This window comes from Saimiri boliviensis, chromosome 4 (genome assembly GCF_048565385.1).
Source record: "Saimiri boliviensis isolate mSaiBol1 chromosome 4, mSaiBol1.pri, whole genome shotgun sequence".
Taxonomy (NCBI): Eukaryota; Metazoa; Chordata; class Mammalia; order Primates; family Cebidae; genus Saimiri; species Saimiri boliviensis.
In genome coordinates, this window is record NC_133452.1 from 48,225,294 (window position 1) to 48,246,216 (window position 20,923).

The window sequence follows — 20,923 nt, forward strand, 5'->3', positions numbered from 1 at the left end:
CAGTGTTTTCTGACCTCTACTAAAATCTTCAAAGCTCTACAATACTCTCTTTGATGAAGAATTTTGGTTTTGAGGATTTTATACTACTGCTGAGAAATGGCAAGACACTTACCTCTTTTTTGGCAGCATCACTCAGAGCAATAGGATTAGCTACATCCCAATCTGTACTTAAGAAGTTCCTCCATGTCTGGCTACCCTCTCTTGATAAGATTTTAATTATTATTTGTTTTGTAAGCACAAAAAGATGGAATCACAAAATCCTGAAAGTCTCTGCAGAATTTCAGAGAAGTGAAAGGGAAAGATAGCTAGGATTTTTAAAAGATGAACATAGTAGCATTGATTCTGCAGCTGCCTAGAGTTAGGTCTGGGACAGGTGGATTGTTTGAAAGAGGAATGTGGAGGGACAGATAGGAACTTAATTTTGCTTGCTGGCTTGTTTGTTTTAATAGTAATCCATTGAGAAAACAATTTGATACCAGAACACTAGTAATTTCTTTAATTAACAGTGCTGATATTCTTTATCAATACTTAACGTTTCTTCATACTTTAAAATATTAAGGTCAGGCATGATAGTTCATCTCTGTAATCCCAGCACTTAGGGAGGGCAAGGCGGGTGGATTGCTTGATACGAGTCTGGGCAACATAATGAGACCTTGTCTCTACATAGACATACAAACACACAAACACACACACACACACACCCACCCACCCACCCACCCCACACACATACCCCACACACACCACACATACCACACACACACCACACCACACACACACACACACACACCACATACACACCACACACACACACAGGCACACACACACACCAAACACCACACACCACCTTAGCTTGGCATGGTATTGTATGCCTATAGTCCCAGTGATAGGGGTTGAGGCAGGAAGATTGCTTTGTTACCAGAAAAGTGATCTTGACCCAGAACCCCAGAGAGAGTTTTTGGATTTTGTGCAGGAAGGAATTCAAGGCAAGTTGTAGAGTGCAGTGAAAAGAGATAGTTTATTGAAAGCTATTCAGTTACGGAGTATGGAGTCTTCAGAAAGCATGTGGGGAAATCCACTATCTTTTTTTATAAGGTTTTCTTGTACTGTCTATGTAAAGACTAAACTAAGCTGTACCTACATGCAAGTGGGCTGACAGTATGACACGATTTATTATTCTCTTGATTTAAAGAAAACCACCCTTGACATTTCAGTGCATAAGTACATCAAAGCATAATTATGATTATCTTGAAAGCATATATTGTTGTATATACTGAGACCTCTGGACTTTCTGTTGCAGGAATTTGTGCTTGCAGGAATTACCAAGCTGGTTCCTTAGCTGTGAACATCTTAGGATCATGGATTGTGACTGGCAAGGAATGTGCCTTGTTAGTCTCAAGTTGGAGTGGACTTTAAAATGAGGTCACTGTGGCTCTTCTTGCCTCCTGCTTCCCTAATAACGTGAGCCCAGGAGTTTGAGACCACACTGAGCTATGATTTTATTATACTACTGGTTTCCAGCCTGGACAGCAGGAAGATACCATCTTAACAAAATAATTAATAGACTTTTGTAATTCTTAATGTAGCACTTAAAAAAAATTACTTTAAGTTCTGGGATACATGTGCAGAACGTGCAGGTTTGTTACAAAGGTATACATGTGCCATGGTGGTTTGCTGCACCTATCAACCTGTCGTCGAGGTTTTAAGCCCTGCATGCATTAGGTATTTGTCCTAATACTCTCCCTCCCATTGTCCCTCACACCCTGACAGGCCCTGGTGTGTGATGCTCCTCTCCCTGTGTCCATGTGTTCTCATTGTTCAACTCCCACTTATGAGTGAGAACATGAAGTGATTAGCTTTCTCTTCCTGTGTTAGTTTGCTGAGAATGGTGGTTTTCAGCTTCATCCATGTCCCTGCAAAAGTCATGAACTCATTCTTTTTTATGGTTGCATAGTATTCCATGGTGTATATGTGCCATGTTTTCTTTATCCAGTCTGTCATTGATGGCATTTGAGTTGGTTCCAAGCCTTTGCTATTGTGAACAGTGCTGCAACAAACATGCATGTGCATGTGCCTTTATAATAGAATGATTTATAATCCTTTGGGTCTATACCCAGCAATGGGATTGTGGGTCAAATGGTATTTCTGGTTCTAGATCCTTGAGGAATTGCACAGTCTTGAATTGCCTTTAATTCCTCTAGACACTTGCCTCTAGATCCTTGAGGAATCATTCACACAATGGTTGAACTAATTTACACTCCCATCAACAGTGTAAAAGCATTCCCATTTCTCCACAGCCTTGCCAGCATCTGTTGTTTCCTGACTTTTAAAATTTTTTTTATTTTTTTGAGACGGAATCTCGCTGTCACCCAGGCTGGAGTGCAGTGGCACTATCTTGGCTCACGGAAACCTCTGCCTCCCAGGTTCAAGTGATTCTCCTGCCTCAGCCTCCCGAGTAGCTGGAAGTACAGGGTGCACAGCATACCCAGCTAATTTTTGTATTTTTAGTAGAGATGGGGTGTCACCATGTTGGTCAGGCTGGTCGTGAACTCCTGACCTCATGATCTGCCCGACTTGGCCTCCCAAAGTGCTGGGATTACAGGTGTGAGCCACTATGCCTGGCTGTTTTCTGACTTTTTAGTAATCCCCATTCTAAGTGACATGAGATGGTATCTCATTGTGGTTTTGATTTGCATTTCTCTAATGACCACAGATGATGAGCTTTTAAATTTCATGTCTGTTGGCCACATAAATGTCTTCTTTTGAGAAGTGTCTGTTCGTATCCTTCACCCACTTTTTGATGGGATTTTTTTTTACTTTTAAATTTGTTTAAGTTCCTTGTAGATCCTGGATATTAGAACTTTGTCAAATGGGGAGCTTGCAAAAATTTTCTCCCTTTCTGTAGGTTGCCTGCTCACTCTGATGATAGTTTCTTTTGCTGAGCAGAAGTTTTTTAGTTTAATTACATCCCACTTGTCAATTTTGGCTTTCGTTGACATTGCTTTTGGTGTTTTAGTCATGAAGTCTTTGCCCATGCCTGTGTCCTGAATGGCATTGCCTAGGTTTTCTTCTAGGTTTTTTTATGGTTTTGGGTTTTCCTTTAAGTCTTTAATTCATTTGTCTGAAGTTAATTTTTGTATAAGGTGTAAGGAAGGGGTTCAGTTTGAGTTTTCTGCATATGGCTAGCCAGTTTTCCCAGCACCATTTCTTAAATAGGAAATCCCTTCTACATTGCTTATTTTTGTCAGGTTTGTCAAAGATCAGATGATTTTAGATGTGTGGTGTATTCCTGAGGCCTCTCTTCTGTTCCACTAGTTTATATATCTGGTTTGATTCCTGTACCATGATGTTTCAGTTACTGTAGCCTTGTAGTATAGTTTGAAGTCAGGTAGCATGATGCCTCCAGCTTTGTTCTTTTTGCTTAGGATTGTCTTGTGTAATTGAGTATATCTCTTTAAAAAATTACATAATGTGTTCTACCTGTAGTCTTTAGGTAACCAACATTTGACAAACATATATCTAAATATTATTTTAGCATATAAAGGCCTTTAATTGGAAACTGTATGATTGTATAAGAGGGCTAAATACATCTTAGACTATCAACCTGTTCTATTTCTTTCTTCTTCCCTTTTATAGTTTGCTCAGAAATTGTTTTGCCAAATTTACACATTAACAAATGTAAACACGTTTTTGAAAAACTTTTCTTTTGGAATTATCTATATTGATGTCACTTCTATTACGAACACATCTGTATTTCCAACTTTACAAATCAAGTTAGCAGACACTGTTTCTATCCTTAGGAATTTTCAATCTAAGAAATATTCAGAACAACTGAAAATCTGGCAAATATATGCTTTTATTAAAACATTGCAGTCAGTTGCTCTAGCAATTTCTGTCCACCCACTGATAACTAACAATATTAAAAGGAACTTCAGTATAGATAACCTTTAGGGTGGGTTCTAGACTCATTTGGAATTCTAATGCAATAAAAATAAATTTATGCTGTATTTAGGAAGATAATTAAAAACATCTTATAGGGTGGTAAATAAGAGATTGAGGCTTTTCCAATCAGATAGCTATTAAAGGTTATGCTTTTCTAATATGCCTTATAAATTGGAAGGAAAGACAAATATAGAGTAGAGGGACATCAACTTTGGATGTACACTCACCTAGTAGATATATGTTAGGCCTCTGCCATGTGTAATCTCTTGTTTTAGACACTGCAGAAGTGCAAAGATTAATCAGATATGCATTATTTCTTCAAATAGCTTACTTAAGATAGTAAAGAAGCTAGGATAGGTACATAAATAACAGAGTTGTGAGATAGAAATGATGTCTCATGGGAATTCTAGAGATTAGCCCTTACAACTATGAGTGTCAAAGTGCTGCAGAGGAAAGTATTTCAGACAAGGGAATGGACCAAAGCTCTGAATCAATAAAGAATATGGCATATATGGGAACCTACTAGTAGTTTATGTGAATGGTTAAAACAGAGAGTTCGTGGGGGGTACATTGAAAGGGCAGATCAGGATAAGATTGTGGAGTGAAGGCAAGAATTATATTTTAATTATTATTTATAGCTGCTAGCTATAAAATCATCTTGCCAGGTACAGAGTAGGTATACTCTCAAAGCATTGGTATTATAGGTGTAACCCACCACGCCTGGCCACTTTTTTAAGACATATGAATTTGAGATGCCACTAACGTATGTCACTGATATAAGTAGTCAAAAATGCAGGATTCACTTGGTAAAAAGGTTACTGTTGGGGATAAGGCAGTATGAGTCATTTGTGTGGATGTGTTACTGAAGCCACCTACATAGATGCAGCCTTAGGAAACCCATTTCCAGAGGGTTAGTAGAGACAAAAGGATGAGTCAGAAGAGAAGGTACCAAACTCTGTTGCACTGGGTATAGCTTAAGAGGGCATGAGTTTCAAGGCAGGAGGCATGTGAATTAGCTGTGTTGTATGATAGAGGAAGTCAAAGAAGATGAGGACTCAGGAAAGATCTGTGCATTTGGTGACCAGATCTACCACAGTTCTACCACAGAATAGTACCAAGGGGAAGAGGAGAGGGATGTTGAGGAATCACCGTGTTGACTGTCCCTGATAATTTTCGTGAAGTAAAAGGTAAAGATATTTTCAGAGAGTAAGGATTATTTGCCTGAGCCATTATGTACAAGGAGACTAGAAAATGGAGCCTTGGCCTGGGGAGTGTTTAAGGAAATGAATTCTGTTAACATGTAAGGGTTACCTTTTTATGTTGACTGCTATTTAGCATAATACTGGATGTCTCACCAAATATGAACTCCCTGTAAGTGACAGCGTTCAATGGCTGAATCACCATTTGCTGGGGCTGTTACAGAACATGCCTCTGTACTGGAAAAAAGACTGGATTAGAATGGAAATCTGTGGAAATCAATTGATTATGTTTTTAGATTGCCTGATCTTGAATATGCAGTTGGCAGGTAGAAAATCAATTATTTTATATTTTCTCATAGAAAATTTTCTGAGAGACATGAGACTTACTTCCAATTTAAAAATTTTAATAGTGATAAAACAAAAGACTATATTATTTATTCCACTGAATTCTTAACAGTGATGCTGGGATGTAGATGTGAAAACTGAGAATGCAGTTAAATGTGACTCCAGAGTCACTTAGCTGGTTCAAAGAGGGAGCCAGGAACTCAGTCTGTTTGGTTAAAAACTCATGTCCTTGAGGTTCTGCTTGTTTTTTAATGAGTTGATTGACAAGACGTTTATACACAGATAATGATCTAATAAAAATCATATGGTGGGAGTAGAAGGACCAGAAGAAATCAGGTTTACAAAAGAGGGGCGGAAGGACCAGGCTAAAGAGAAATATTTTAAAAAGTGAAAGAGCTTGTCTAGCAAACACACACAGACACACACACATTGTATACTCTTGTATAAATGTATACTTATATACATATACATGTATACATATATGTGTATGCATGTGTGTGTATATATATATCCATATATAAAGGTGTGTGTTCATGTGTTCTAAGATACCTATTTTATATAATTTATATCTCTATATTTCTATTAAGCAATATGCCTTATCCATATACACTTATGTTTACTTTGTAGTTATCATTAATAAATTTTAATATTTTAATGCAATACAATGAAAATTCAAAATTGGAGCTGTATTTAATATGCAGTAATTTTTTTTTTAAGGGAATATCCGGTTTACCAGACCTTTTTATTTTTATCTCAAAGTCATAAAAGGCAGAACCTTCCATGTACTGATGGGCACCAGGTTACCTCCAAGTGATAGATTCTTTCACAGTTAAGAAAATGACTTGCTTTGATGAATGCTTATATACAATTTGTATAATTTCAGAGAGAAATAAAATTAATGTAGCTGTAGAAATATAAACTATTTGATTTCAGTGAAAATAAAGCCCTCTAATCTATAGCTATTTTAATCATCAGGCATTCAACAGATAGTTTTTTTTTTTTATATACTTTAAGTTCTGTGATACATGTGCAGAACGTGCAGGTTTGTTAATAGTTAGACACGTGCCCTGGTGGTTTGCTGTATCCATCACCCAGTCATCTACGTTAGGTATTTCTCCTAATAATGTGCAGTACTTTCAATGAAGAAAAGCATCTATACTTTCAGCAAACTATATGCTTTTATAAAAGGGTAAACTCAGGAGATTTTTAAGGCTTTTTAAGAAAGTTTGTGTTGGACAATATGAAGTTTGAGGCTGTTTTGGATTTATTAATTATGGAGTGGCTCTGTGTACCTTCTGATTGTTTTCTTAGGAAAAGACAATGTACCATGTTAGGAAGACTGGCTTTAGAATTATTCTTGTATTAAACAAATATATATTGAGTGCCTCCCTCAGGCACTGTTTCAGGTATTGGGAACATTATAGGGGAAAAGACCCAAGTTCTAGAGGGAGTGTAGTCAGGCAACACTGGTTTCTCCTGTTTTCCCCTCTCACACGCCATAGCCTGTAGACTGTCCATTAGCAGTATAGATGATGAAGGAAACAGGACAGTGGTGTGGTTAATGAGGGTTGGAGAGAGGACTTTAGGGTGATCAGGGAAGTTAGTTTTGAGGAGACGTGTTAGGCCATTTTTGCCTTGGAAACCTGAGACTGGGTGATTTATGATGAAAAGAGGTTTAATTGTCTCACGGTTCTGCAGGCTATACAAGTACGGCACCAGCATCTGCTCGGCTTCTGGTGAGAGTCTCAGGAAACTTAGCATCATGGTTGAAGGTGAAGCGGGAATAGGCCCGTGATATGGCCCGAGCTGGAGCAAAAGTGGGAGAAGGGGCGGTCTCAGACTTTAAACGACCAGATCTCCTGTGAACTAAGCAAGAACTCACTGAACACCCAGGGGCTCTTGCTAAGCCATTAATGAGGGATCTGCTACCACAATCCAGTCACCTCCAACCTGGTTTCAACCTCCAAAATGGGAATCACATTTTACCCTGAGATTTGGAGGGCACAGACATCCAAACCATATCAGGAGGCTTTTGAGCTGAGCTGAATTTTTTTGTTTTTTGTTTTTTTTTGCTTTTTTTTAGAGGGAGTCTTGCTCTGTCCCCAGGTTGGAGTGCAATGCAGTGGTACAATCTCAGCTCACTGAAATCACTGCCACCTGGGTTCAAGCAATTCTCTTGCCTCAGCCTCCTGAGTAGCTGGGATTGCAGGCACGCGCCACCACGCCTGGCTTTGTATTTTCAGTAGAGATGGGGTTTCACCATGATTGCCATGCTGGTCTCGGTCTCCTGACTTTGTGATCCACCCGTCTCTGCCTCTCAACGTGCTGGGATTATAGGCATGAGCCGCCGCCCCCAACCTGAGCTGAGTTTTAAGTGATAGAGGGCAGCCACACAAAGCTCTGGAGTAAGAGTGCTGCCAGCCTGGAGGAAAGGCAATGGCAAAGGCTCTTAGCTAGAATGAGCATGACGTCTTCCAGGGATGGAAAGAAGGCTGTGTGACTGGGGCCTGGATGGGAGATGATGTATGAGAGACAAATAGAGGGAGAAACTGAGTATAGTGGGAAGTCTTGTGAGGGGTTTAGGTAAGGAAGTAAAGTGATTTGATTTATAACTTTAGAAACTTTGTTGGTAGAGAATGGATGGTGGGGTAGGATGACATAAGCGTAGAAGCTGGGAGACCAGTTAAGATGAACTGAGGTAGTCTAGATTAGAGATGACAGTGCCTTGCACTAGGGTTTTAGCAGGGAAGTGGTGATGGGTAGTTGGATTTAAGATATGTGAAGCTTAAAAGTTGTCTTGCAGGACTTAAGGATGGATTAAATGTAGGAAATGAGAAACTGAGAAGTCAAGATTGACTCGTGTTTTTATCTAAGTCAAATTCTGGATTGACTATAGTGGTATTTGTAGTCTAAGGGTTGAGCAGATTGGCATAAAAAATTTAGAATTCTATTTTGCACGTGTTAAGTTTGAGATGCTCCTTAGACATCCAAGTGGAAATAATTGAGAAGGTAATTAGATATGTATGACAACTCTGGAGATCAAATGACTGACAGATATTTATGAGTCATCACGATATACTTACAGTCAAAAGCCTGAGTGAGAACACCTCAAGAGAGAGGATAGTGAAGAGAAATGAGTCTCTGGTGTGGGTGGGAATGTGAGTTCTGATAGCTATGTGACTTGGAGCAGTTATTTCACCTTATTTGTTTTCATGTTTCTCGTATTTCATAGTCGTAAGTTGAGATAGGGCTTGTTACATAATGTTTACTCAATAAGTGGTAGCTACTATTATAATTTTTATTTTCAGATGATATTTTATTTATTATGCATGTTTAAATTGCCTTTGATGGAAAAAAGACACTTTCTCCAAAATATCTTAGAAAATACTATAAACTTTTTTAAACAGATAGAAATTTTTCCTTCAGGATTTTTTTCACCAGAGAACTATGGAAAAAGGCTAAGGAAAAGTATAGGAAAGAAAGAGATCGGCACAGTCCAAACAGCACTGTAGCTATGCCTAGGGTCCTATTGGTAGCTTTTTTTTTTTTTTTTTTTTTTTTTTGCTTGTTTGTTTTATTTGTCTGTTTCATTCATCTCACATATCTCAGTATGCAACATTTTGGCTTTTTGTCTTACGCGTCTGTGTTCTGTACATGAAGGTACACTGTCTTGCTGGGACTTTCAGTTCCCATGTAAAAGCCTTGGGAAGAAAAGTTCTAAGTTGCTGCCAGATCAAAATAGATCATCTCCTTCTCTTGTCCAGATTGCATTTTGTGGTTGGAACTATATTGAAAATATAATTTATAGCAATATTTCTAAAAGCCTTTTAAATAAATGAATGTTCTGTCAATTATGTTACAGAGTTACAGATTTTGTCAAGGAAAATTACAATTGATTTTAGACCAGTTGGATCCTGGGCAACCTAAAGAGGTAAGTTTCAAGGATAGCTGTCAGTTCATGCAGATAACATATATTTACAATGTATGAGATTACAGTCAGTAGCAGCCAGGTTGTTTCTCTTGAGGCTAAGCCTTTATGATTATGGGGAATTCTAGACTGATATCCCTGATAAAGTTTCAAGTCCAAATGAAAAGTCAGAGAGTAAGGGAGGCTTTCCTTAGAGAATTGTCGTGATTTGTTAAGAGGAAATTTTTATCTTTAGCATCAATTTCAAAGGGATAAAGTTATGGGCAGTTGTCCCCCAAACTGTCCCTTCAGTGTTGTTTTTTATGTAACATTGTAGATAGTCATTTCTTAAAAAAAAGTTTTTAGTTCTTTTTCTACTTTTAGAAAATGTGAACAGCTTTTTAAAAATAATTATTTTTAATGGTCAAATAAAAATTGTGTATATTCGTCTTGTACAACATGTTTTATAATATGTATACACTGGGGAATGGCTAAGTTGAGCCGATCTAACATGCATTGCCTCACAGACTTATCATTTTTTGTGATCATAACATTTAAAATCTATTCTTAGCAGTTTTCAAGAATAAAACATTGTTATTAACATAGTCATCATGTTACACAGTAGATCTCTTGAATTTACTCCTCCTAACTGAAATTTTGTATTCTTTGACTAGCATCTACCCATGCCTCCCCTAACCATCTGAGTTAATGTTGACTCATTTGGTTATTTATTAGAAACATTTTTTTTTTTTTAAAGATAAGTTCTTGTTCTGTCACCCAGGCTGAAGCACAGTGGCGTGATCACCAATCACTGCAGCCTCTACCTCCTCAGGCTCAGGTGATTCTCCCACCTCAGGCTTCTAAGTAGCTGTGACTATGGATGCATGCCACCACACCTGGCGAAACTGTGTATTTTTTGTAGAGATGGGGTTTTACCACGTTGCTTAGGAAGATCTCAAAATACTGTGCTTAAGTGATCCACCTGCCTTCAGGCATGGGTCACTCTGCCTGGCCAGAAAAAATGAACTTCTTTTCTCTCTCTCTCTCTCTCTCTCTCTCTCTCTCTCTCTCTCTCTCTCTCTCTCTCTCTCTCTTCCTCTCTTCCCTGCATGCTCTCTCTCTCCTGCTGCCGTGTCTTGTTTCCCCTTTGCCTTCCACCATGATTGTTTATTTCCTGAGACCTCTCCAACCATGGGGAACAATTAGGCCTCTTTTGTTTATAAATTACCCAGTTTCAGGTAGTATCTTTCTTTATAGCAGTGTGAAAGTGAACTACAGTGTGGAAAATGAATACAATATCTTTGACAATTTTTTGTCTACTTGTCCTATCTATTATTGAGAGAGGGACATTCCTACTGTAATTGTAGATTGCTCTATTTCTCTTCCAGTTCTAATGAATTATGTTTGTTTGTATTTTAAGAGACTGTACAAATCACTCTTTGTAAAGACTTATTTCATTTGAAAGTCAGCATGAAATGGAAAATATGATAGGATTTTTGTTTTTTACCTAAGCCTTTTATGTATTGATATGTCTATCTTGTCATTTAAAAATGTTTTTTCAAACTTTTAAATTTAAACTAAATGAATAGTTGTGATTTACTCCTGAAATTTTCTAAAAAATCATAGAGAGGAATACTTTTTTTTCCTTCTCAGCATTTTGCATTATGATTTATTTTCTGGGTTCATATTAAATGACATCTTTCAAAAAATGTTAGAAATGAGTTTTGAATTTTACGTGATAAAAATCCTGTTGGCTTTAATTTAAATGGATGTTTTGGAAATCAGTACTTGTTTAGAAACCTTCATTTTGCTTTTGCAAGTAGTAAATTCTTAATGGGATTTTTCCTAAAAATTTACTGAAATGGAAAAATTACTTAACATTGTAAATGAATTTCTAATTTTTAAAATTCTCTCAATGTTTCCCTTACTGCCTATCACAAATAAAGTTGTATTTAGGAGTTCTTTCATATGAATATATAGATAGTTGCAAATATATATATATACATACTATGTTTTTTTGTCTGAAAGTTGGGTCCTGATTCAGAGTGTCAGATTTGCTGAGGTTTTGGCTACTGTGTCTGAGGCCTCACCATTTTTAATGACTAGGCTTTAGTTGTTTCAGTTGGGAAATGACCAGATTTTGAGTATGAGGTTGGAATTAGTGTGTTATTATTCACTACTTGGATGTTGAGTGGGAGAAAAGCTTTGTTCCTCATGATTGGAGTAGAACTGTTCTCTGCTACTTTCCCTTGAGTCTCACTGTTTTGAGTGAATTCTGATTGCATTTTGAGAAGACTGATTAAGAAATAAGCTTTCTATGAAAATACAGAAATTCAATTTTGCATCCCGCTGCTGAATGTATTTTTTTTTTTTTTTTTTTTCTACCTAAGTAGTCAGAAGGCCAGGAAATATGGCATAGCAGAAAAACAAATTCAAACTGATTATTTTTTGAGAATTGTTCGTGTATCCTAGAATGGGAATGCTTTGCCAAAGGTGTATTTGGGCAGCATTTTGAAATTAAAGCCCTCAATCTGCAGGAAGGGCCTAGAATCGGGAAAACCTGCAGGACAAGGCCACTGGGAAATGTTGCATTGGTGATACCGATTCAACTACCATTCTTCCTCCCATTGACTTGTACATGATACCTAAAATCTCCTCCTACATTTAGTATTTTAATTTTTGCTTTACACAAACAGCAACTGTTTTTTTCTCTGCTTAGTACTTAGTTTAAAAAATGGTTTCTCAAGAGCTTTTTAATATAAAGGCATCTGATAAATCACTCTTTATAAATTATTCAGACTTTGCCTTTTAGTAGTTTGTTAAATATCGTTTTGTGATATTTTAGTGACTGTGTTTTAATAAAAATCTTTTTAAAAAATTGTAGGTGAGGTACGAAGCCTTGCAAACATTATGTTCAGCTCCTCCGTCTGATGTCCTGAACTGTGAAAACTGGACTACTCTCTGCGAAAAACTGACAGTGTGTCTTTCAGATCCTGATCCTGCATTTAGTGTAAGAAAATGGTTATAGAAATATTAAAAATAATTTGTTTTTCCACCATTCTGGAGGTCAGTAGAATATGACAGTTATGACAGTTTTTCTTTTTCTTTCTTTCTTTTTTTTTTTGAGTTGGAGTTTTGCTCTTTTTGCCCAGGCTGGAGTGCAATGGCCTGGCCTTGGTTCAAGTGATTCTCCTGCCTCAGCTTCCTGAGTAGCTGGGATTCCAGGTGCGCACCACCAGGCCCAGCTAGTTTTGTATTTTTAGTAGAGACGGGTTTTGACCATGTTGGCCAAGCTGGTCTCGAACTTCTGGCCTCAGGTGATCTGTCTACCTCGGCCTCCCAAAGTGCTGTGATTACCGTCTTAAGTCACTGTGCCTGGCTGATAGTTTTCTTTAATAGTAGCTCACATGTTTATGGAACTTCAGTTTCGAATTGTCTAAATTTTCCTTAAGGAAATTTTATGATTTGATTCAAAATATGGTCAATATACTTCATTGCCAAATAATACACTTACCTTGTGCATTTTATCTTGTAAAGGAATATTCTAATATGTTATTTTTGTTTTATTGTGTTTTGTTTTTTGAGACAGGGTCTTGTTCTGTCACTCAGGCTAGAGTGCAGGGGCATGATTATGGCTCACTTCAGCCTCAACCTCCCAAACTCAAATGACCTTTCCACCTCAGCCTCCCAAGTAGCTGGGTACTACAGGCATGCACCACCATACCTGGCTAATTTTTTTTTTGTGTATATATATATATATATATATATATATATATATATGTTTTTGTAGAGATAGGACCTTACCACATTGCCCAGGCTGGTCTTGAAATCCTGGGCTCAAGTGATCCTCCTGCCTCAGCCTCCCAAAGTGCTGGGATTACAGGCTTGAGCCATCACACCTGACTGTATAATTGCTTTTGAATAATCCTGTTTTATGACACTCTCAGATAAAAAAAAAAGAAAAATATTTTAAAAGAATTCATGGTAGATGAAAATTTAAACTAAACTGGTGAATTGTGGTTTATTCAAAAGGGCTTATAAGCATTTTCCTCAGGTATTTAAGTGTTTATTTAGAGATTACTTAACTGCTTCAAAAGAGCAGCTAGTAAACTAAGGCCGAGATTTTAGAAAATAATTTGAGGTGAATCATAAAGCAAATACAGAAAATTTCTAAAATTATAAAGTTAGGAAGTCAATGGATATGATTTTCTATACAAATTGATTTGCATATGACTTTTTAGGAACAGTTATGATGATGAAAAGTAAGCTTACATTAACAAGTGCAGTAATTCTACAGATAGTGTCTATGATGGGAATGAAACAAAAAACCCTGATTATCCAAGAATTAGATTTTAAACACAAATTGGATTTCCTTACAAAGGATCTTTTCTTACTAATTGATATGTCAGTGAAGACAGTTTTGGCTTTAAAATCCATATGATGTTTGGCATAGAATTTAAGGCATTAGCAAAAGAGTTACATTTTGCTCTTTGTTCAGCAACTACCTATTGAGTATCTGCAGTGTGTATCATTCCAGTTTAGACACTGGGAATACACCATGGACCAGATACAAAGTCTTCACCCTCAGGGAACTTAGATTTCAGTAGCTAACACAGAAAATAAATAGTTATAGAAAAATATAAGGTATCCCAATATTTCTATTTAAAATAGGTCTATCTTTAATGAAGATACGATTATACTGATACACAAAAGTGGTTTGGAATCACTGTAATTCTCATAAGGGGAAGAAGGTATTTACCTAATACTTGGATGCAGTTCAACCTTGTTAACACCAGAGGGTATTGTAGACTTCTGGAACAACTCAATGATCCAAGAACTTCAAGGTGAAAACTCTATCTCAGGATTATCTTTAACATTTCAAGCTCTCTAATGAGAGATGCAATTGTAAATTTCCCTGTTTTTTTTTTTTTTTTTTTTTTTTTTTTTGCTTAACAGATACAGGATAGTAGCTGGATAGGTTTCCTCTATTATAAATTATATAATAACTTTATAAGATAGCAAATTGTAGCCATTTAAAATTATTGTACAGCAATGTTCAGTTTTATTACTTATGCTAATAAAATTGGAAGCAATTATTATACAGGAGAGATTGTAACAAAATTAGTCGTTTTGAAGTATAAACCAAGACAAGTTTTTTTTTCATTTTAAATTTGTGCTTGATCCAAATTCTTTTTGAGTTCAATTCTGTTTCTTCATCTCCTCTTCTAAAGGACTCTTACATGCAACCCAGTGCAGCCTTTAGGGTTGTGACAAACACCTGTCAGTTCCTGCAGCTATAAAAACAGACTTCCCAAAGTATTTAAAATCCTTTACGCAGTAAGAATTTCTTGGGGCTATTAGAAGATATCTTTAGTCACTTGGGGAACTGTTTCTTGTAATCAGATTATCTAAAAGGATATCAACAGAGTTACTATTTCCCCTCCCCCCCCACCCCGTGTTAGAATATTTAAGGCAATTTTATGGAAAGTTGAATTTCACTATTAGGATTAATCTCATCACATTAAAGTAGGTATAATTAAAAGGATAATAATACCTACTATTTTAAAGTACCTCTTACTGCCAGGCATTGTGCAACTACATCTGTTGGCAAATTTAACTTATTTGCCTTCTAATGGTTTCTATTGTGAGTTTTAATAATGTAAAAATTTAAACAGAGTTCTTTTTTTGGGAATAGGCAAAATTATTTGGAATAATTCTAGATCTCTAATTATTGAAGCTGCCCATTTAAGGAATTAAAAATGATGAATTTTGGATTTTGAAATACGGGGTGTTAAAAAAATGAGTGCTGCCTACTCTATTCCTTTGTTTGACACCTTTACATTGTCTCTATGAAACCTCACCTTACCCCCTCCTCACCATGTCAGTATCTACTATGATCAGATTGTACAGTAATATCTTTCTGTTATTAGATTCATGTATTAGTTTTGGTTGATTTTAATTTTGCTGACACAAGAGCTTGCCATTCCAACTCTGGTTTCTGAATAGTTTATTTATATTTATTTTATTTTCTGAGTTTTTACTGTATGAAAAATGTTTCATCTCTGTTCTATTCTTGTAAGATCTTAGATGAAAATCTTCTGTCTCATTTCCACAGGACCGGATTTTAAAATTCTATGCACAGACATTTTCGCTTTCTCCATTACATATGACCAAGGAAATTTATACACGCTTAGGTACGTTTATGAAAACCTTTAAAAATGTTTTTTGTCATTTGCATGCCCCTAAGAAGAATGGATAGGAAATAACTTTTTCAGAAAGCACTGTAAGTGAATGATGTAATTTTATGTTTTCCCTTTTTTTTTTTTCAGCTAAGTATTTGGAGTTACACTTTCTTTCTAGGGAAAATCATATTCCTACTCTTTCAGCTGGTGTAGATATAACTAATCCTAATATGACTCGCTTACTTAAAAAGGTATCCATTTATTAGAATATGCTTTTATTTTTATTTATTTAGTTTTATATTTGAGGATTCTAATTTTTTGAGAACTATTGTGAACTGCTTTATAGGTTCGTCTTCTAAATGAGTATCAGAAAGAGGCTCCATCTTTCTGGATTCGTCATCCAGAGAAGTAAGTCCTCTCCCAGTGTATGCCAGCATAAAACCTAGCAGTATTACCACCTCATATACATTGCAGATAGAAAAAGTAAAGACACTCTTAATAGTTTTACTTGATTGGGAAGGGATTAATGAAGTTTTTATTTTCTTTTTTCTTAAGCTTGTCATTTTATGCTTAGCTATGTGAATCACTCTATCACTCTATAAAAGTATCATTTTACATTGTTTATTGCAAGATTAAAATAAAATGTAGCATTAGTTTTTTTTTTTTTTTTTAACGTGTCACTGATGAAGGTCTGTGTTAGGTTCTTATTGGTTTTTGCTATTATATTTTGTACAAGTTCCTTAAATATTTTTTAAACTTTTTCCTTTCATCTCTAAAATTTATACTAAGTTGTAAGAGCATCTGTGAGTTTGAAAAGGAAAGTTAAATTTGCAGACCCAGTGTTGAAGTGTAAAGAACCTGTTTTTATTTGTTTTTTTTTTTTTTTTTTTTTTTTTTTCTGAGACGGAGTTTCGCTCTTGTTACCCAGGCTGGAGTGCAATGGCGCGATCTCGGCTCACCGCAACCTCCGCCTCCTGGGTTCAGGCAATTCTCCTGCCTCAGCCTCCTGAGTAGCTGGGATTACAGGCACGCACCACCATGCCCAGCTAATTTTTTGTATTTTTAGTAGAGACGGGGTTTCACCAAGTTGACCAGGATGGTCTCGATCTCTCGACCTTGTGATCCACCCGCCTCGGCCTCCCAAAGTGCTGGGATTACAAGCTTGAGCCACCGCGCCCGGCCAAGAACCTGTTTTTAAAACAGAAACATTGAGTGTGAATCCTACCTATGTAATTTACTGAAATAGAAAAAATGTTTCTGAAGATTATATGCTACTTTATCATTCCATAAATATAAAGTATACCACCAGTACTGTATATGTAATTGCATTTCTTTTTTTCTTAACCTTAAGGTATATGGAAGAAATTGTGGAGAGTACTTTGTCCTTGTTAACAGTTAAACATGATCAAAGCCATGTTGTCTCACAAAAGATTTTGGATCCTATCTACTTTTTTGCGTTAGTTGATACCAAGGCTGTGTGGTTCAAAAAATGGATGGTAAAGAAAAATAGAACATTGTCATACTTTTTAGTGCATTGCTATATCATTTTAATAAATAGCTAATGTTTAAATATTTACTGTGTGCTAAAAGTTCTAATCACTTTTAGATGTGTTAATTCATTTAGTTCTTAAAAAAAATTATGAGGTAGGTGGTATTAATACCCCATTTTTCAGATGCAGTAACTAAGATATGCAGTAACTAAAAACCAAGACTTTTTACCTATTAAGTGGCAGAGCCAGAATAGGATTTTAAGTGGCATTTTATTTGAATCTATGTAAGTTGAATGCCTATTCAAAGTCTATTATTTTCTTTTGTGTAAAAGCTTCAAAATTTTTAAGCTGATGTAGTAGAACATAAGGATTCAATATATATTTTTTTCTGGCTTACGAGATATTTCTGAAAGTATTCCTACATTGATCTCCCTCCTGAATCTGAAGTTTGGGGAATGTGTTTAATGTCTCAACTTGCCAATTTTTTAGGAAGCTGGAACTGAAACTAGTATTAAGAGTAGAGAGATCTTTATACTGTTACCTCCCTCAACCTGCGTTGAATAGGAGAGGTCGGTTTGTCAATAGTAGCAACAAGACTGGCTTTTGTGCTCAGATTGTTTTCTCTCTCAATCTGTCCTGGGCATCTAGGTACTGTAATTGTTGGACTGGGGAAGGGAGGAGCTGGGCATTCATTTACTGTTTAGCTCAGTATTTTTGGCTTTGTGGACTGTACAGTCGTTATTGCAGCTATTCAGCCCAACTGTTGTAGCTCCAGAGCATCTGTACATAATAGGTAAATGAATGGACATGATTGTTCCAGTGAACTTTTTTTTGCAAAATTGAGTCTAGATAGAATTTGATCTGAGGGCTGTAGTTTGCTGACCCTGGTCTAAGAGATACACTGTGAAGATTTCTTTTCTGAACATGGTCAATATTAAAAATAGTTTAATACTATATCAACTTATTTCTTTTAATAGAGTTGAAAAAAGGATAATACTTTTTGAAAACATTTTAAGCTACAAGAGTTAAAACACAGAGTTTTGATTAACCTTCAGTTAACCAAAACACCATTTAATCAATGTTTAATTAAAAACTCTATTCCCGATCAGGTGTGGTGGCTCACGCCTGTAATCCCAACACTTGGGAGGCCAAGGAGGGCAGAACACTTGAGCTCAGGATTTTGATACCAGCTTGGCCAACATAACAGAACCTAGTCTTTATTTTGAAAAAAAAGAGAAAGAAAAAATACAAAAATTCTCTATTCCCTAGAATTCTGAAAAAGTTTTGACTTGTCTTATTTTGTTTAATATTTTTATTCTTTTTTTTTTTTGAGACAGAGTCTTGCTCTGTCACCCATGCTGGAGTGCTGTGGTGCAATCTTGGCTCACTGTAACATTGGCCTCCTGGATTCAAGTGATTTTTCTGCCTCAGCCTCCTAAGTAGCTGGGACTACAGGCGTGTACCACCATGCTTGGCTAATTTTTGTATTTTTAGTAGAGATAGGGTTTCAACATATTGGCCAGACTGGTCTTGACCTCCTGACCTCATGATCTGCGTACCTCAGCCTCCTGAAGTGCTGGGATTACAGGTCTGACCCACTGTGCCCGGCCAATATTTTTATTCTTAAGTGAAATGAAGAAACTACATTTTGAACACTAATGATATCTTACGTAATCTAGTTAAACAATATTTATAGTTTTCCTTGGCTTTGTACAATGCTATGCATGTACATGTTTCAATTCCAACTATATTTTGCTCCAAGGCGGGAGTTAAATCTCTTGACACTTTGAATCATTTTTAAATACGGTTGGCAGAAAATGATTAGAGTACTGTCCCTTTGGAGCATTTCAGTGTTGTCAAATTTCTGCACAGGTAGATTGTATAGTATCCTATTCACCATGAGAGTTGTGCTTATTTATTTATTTTTATTTTTTGCTACATGTATGTTTTCTTTGGATTCTGTCATAGGCTGATAGGTATACTTTTTTGGTGGTGCTTTTAAAATATTTTAGCATGAAATTGGACACAATTGATGGATAGAATATTTTTCTACTGATTGGTCACTAAATGATCTGCAAGGTTTTGGTGTGATTTGCATTCTTGTGATTGCTATGCTCGTAATCCAGTGCACATATAAACACCTGTCTGTCATTGACTATAATGATTTAATCCTAAGCTATTGTGTGATTTATAATGTTTTTATTGGAAATGATGCAGGAAAATAGATTTCGAGTGGCACAGCTTGAGTATTAAATATCATTTCCTTTTAATTTTAGCATGCACATTATAGCAGAACTACTGTATTAAGACTTCTTGAAAAGAAATATAAGTCTCTGGTAAGTTTGTAATTCTGTTTTTATGTTGAGAAATAATACCACCAAAATATATATGATATACTAACTTGAATATGCAAAGTTGAGTGCTGATGATTCATATTGGATAATGAAACAATTTGCCTTTTATGTGACCTTACACTACCATCCTGTGAAACATAAAAGGATAAAAATAGAGACTTAAAATGCAGTCAAGATAACAATTAGAAAATGTTTTATGTATATAGTAAATTGGCTTCTATAAATAACAAGCTAGTTTGAGAGAAGCCTTATTTTTAAGCAGTAGCATGTAGTTTGATTCAGATCAAGTATTAATAACACCATTACTTCTATAATACAGACCCACGTTTTTCAGTGAAAATTACCTGGCAGAACTCAGAATGATAAATACTTCTGCATTTGTTATTACTGGTTTGAGTTATACCAAATGTAGACTTAATACTCTAAAATATGTTACCAAAATCATCTACATTTGTTACTGTTGGTAGAACAATGTGTAAGGACACTGAAAGGAATTTAAAAAAATCAGCAAGTGTGTAATAAATAATTGACAAAATGGAAAATATAAAATTTATTAAGATATTCAAATGTTATACTGATATAACTTTGGGTCAATAAACATGGTTTATGTAGTTAGGGAAAACGTTGAGTTTAGAAGTCAGGTGATGAAAAGATTCCAGAATTGCGATTTTTGGTTGAGTGCAGTAGAACGTAAAATGAAGGAAGGAGAACAATAATTGTTTTGTGTTTGAGAATCGAGAGAATTGAGCAGCAGAATAAGAGAGGGATATTGAATAATGAGATAAGAATTTATTTGTAAAGGTAAAATATACTTAACAATTTTTAGAGAAATTGAATTGAAATAAGTCTTTCCAGATATTATTTTTTTCTCATTCCCATTTTAAAATTTGTTGTTGCTTTATGAGTATAGACCAATCTTGCTAGAATAGAGAAAGGAAAAATAAAGAATAGGGTGATTTTTTTTTTCCCAGTGGTTTATAAACAGATAACTAATTTTTGCTATCACAGAGGCCCTTAGTGAAAGTATTTCATAAGGTTTTTTATAGATTAATTCTTAAAATTGTTTTCTTATTTGAAAAATTAACTACACCTTAACTTTTAACCTGCAAATGGAATCACATCATTGTAAATCATCTTAATATTTTATCAACTTAGTCAAATATTTCATTTTATGTATATAGTGAGTCAAACTTGTTTGAGATTTCAACTTAAACCTCATTTTCTCTAAAAAGCTTTCCTAAATTTATAAAATACCAAAAGATTATGCATATTCTATTTATTTTTTTAAAAGTAAACTTGGCCCCACTTTTGAAAATAAACATTGGGGAAAATTGATGCAAGATCTGTTTATTCCCATTGTATTTTCAGAATCAAGGGTCAAATTTTGTTCATCTGTGATGGAAATTGCAGACTACTCAATCAATTTGTGTTTCTGTTCTATAAGAGATTCTTGTGTAAGAACTTTACTTACAGCAGCCTGTTTAGCATGATGACTTGCTGATATATT

General features: G+C 35.7%; 1 protein-coding gene across 8 annotated transcripts in view; it reads left to right on the forward strand.

Moving 5' to 3' along the window:
- The window catches only part of TBC1D32 (TBC1 domain family member 32), a 229,236-nt gene that overhangs the window by 22,722 nt on the left and 185,591 nt on the right, over nt 1-20,923 (forward strand). For 7 of the 8 annotated variants that reach the window (XM_074397557.1, XM_074397556.1, XM_074397559.1 and 4 more), the window contains exons 5-11: nt 9,346-9,414; nt 12,275-12,400; nt 15,506-15,584; nt 15,720-15,823; nt 15,919-15,980; nt 16,924-17,068; nt 19,339-19,398. In XM_074397557.1, the coding sequence (XP_074253658.1) occupies nt 9,346-9,414; nt 12,275-12,400; nt 15,506-15,584; nt 15,720-15,823; nt 15,919-15,980; nt 16,924-17,068; nt 19,339-19,398 (645 nt within the window). Of the gene's footprint in view, nt 1-9,345; nt 9,415-12,274; nt 12,401-13,207; nt 14,235-15,505; nt 15,585-15,719; nt 15,824-15,918; nt 15,981-16,923; nt 17,069-19,338; nt 19,399-20,923 lie in introns of those variants that run through there. The other variant, XM_074397560.1, reaches the window with a different exon arrangement.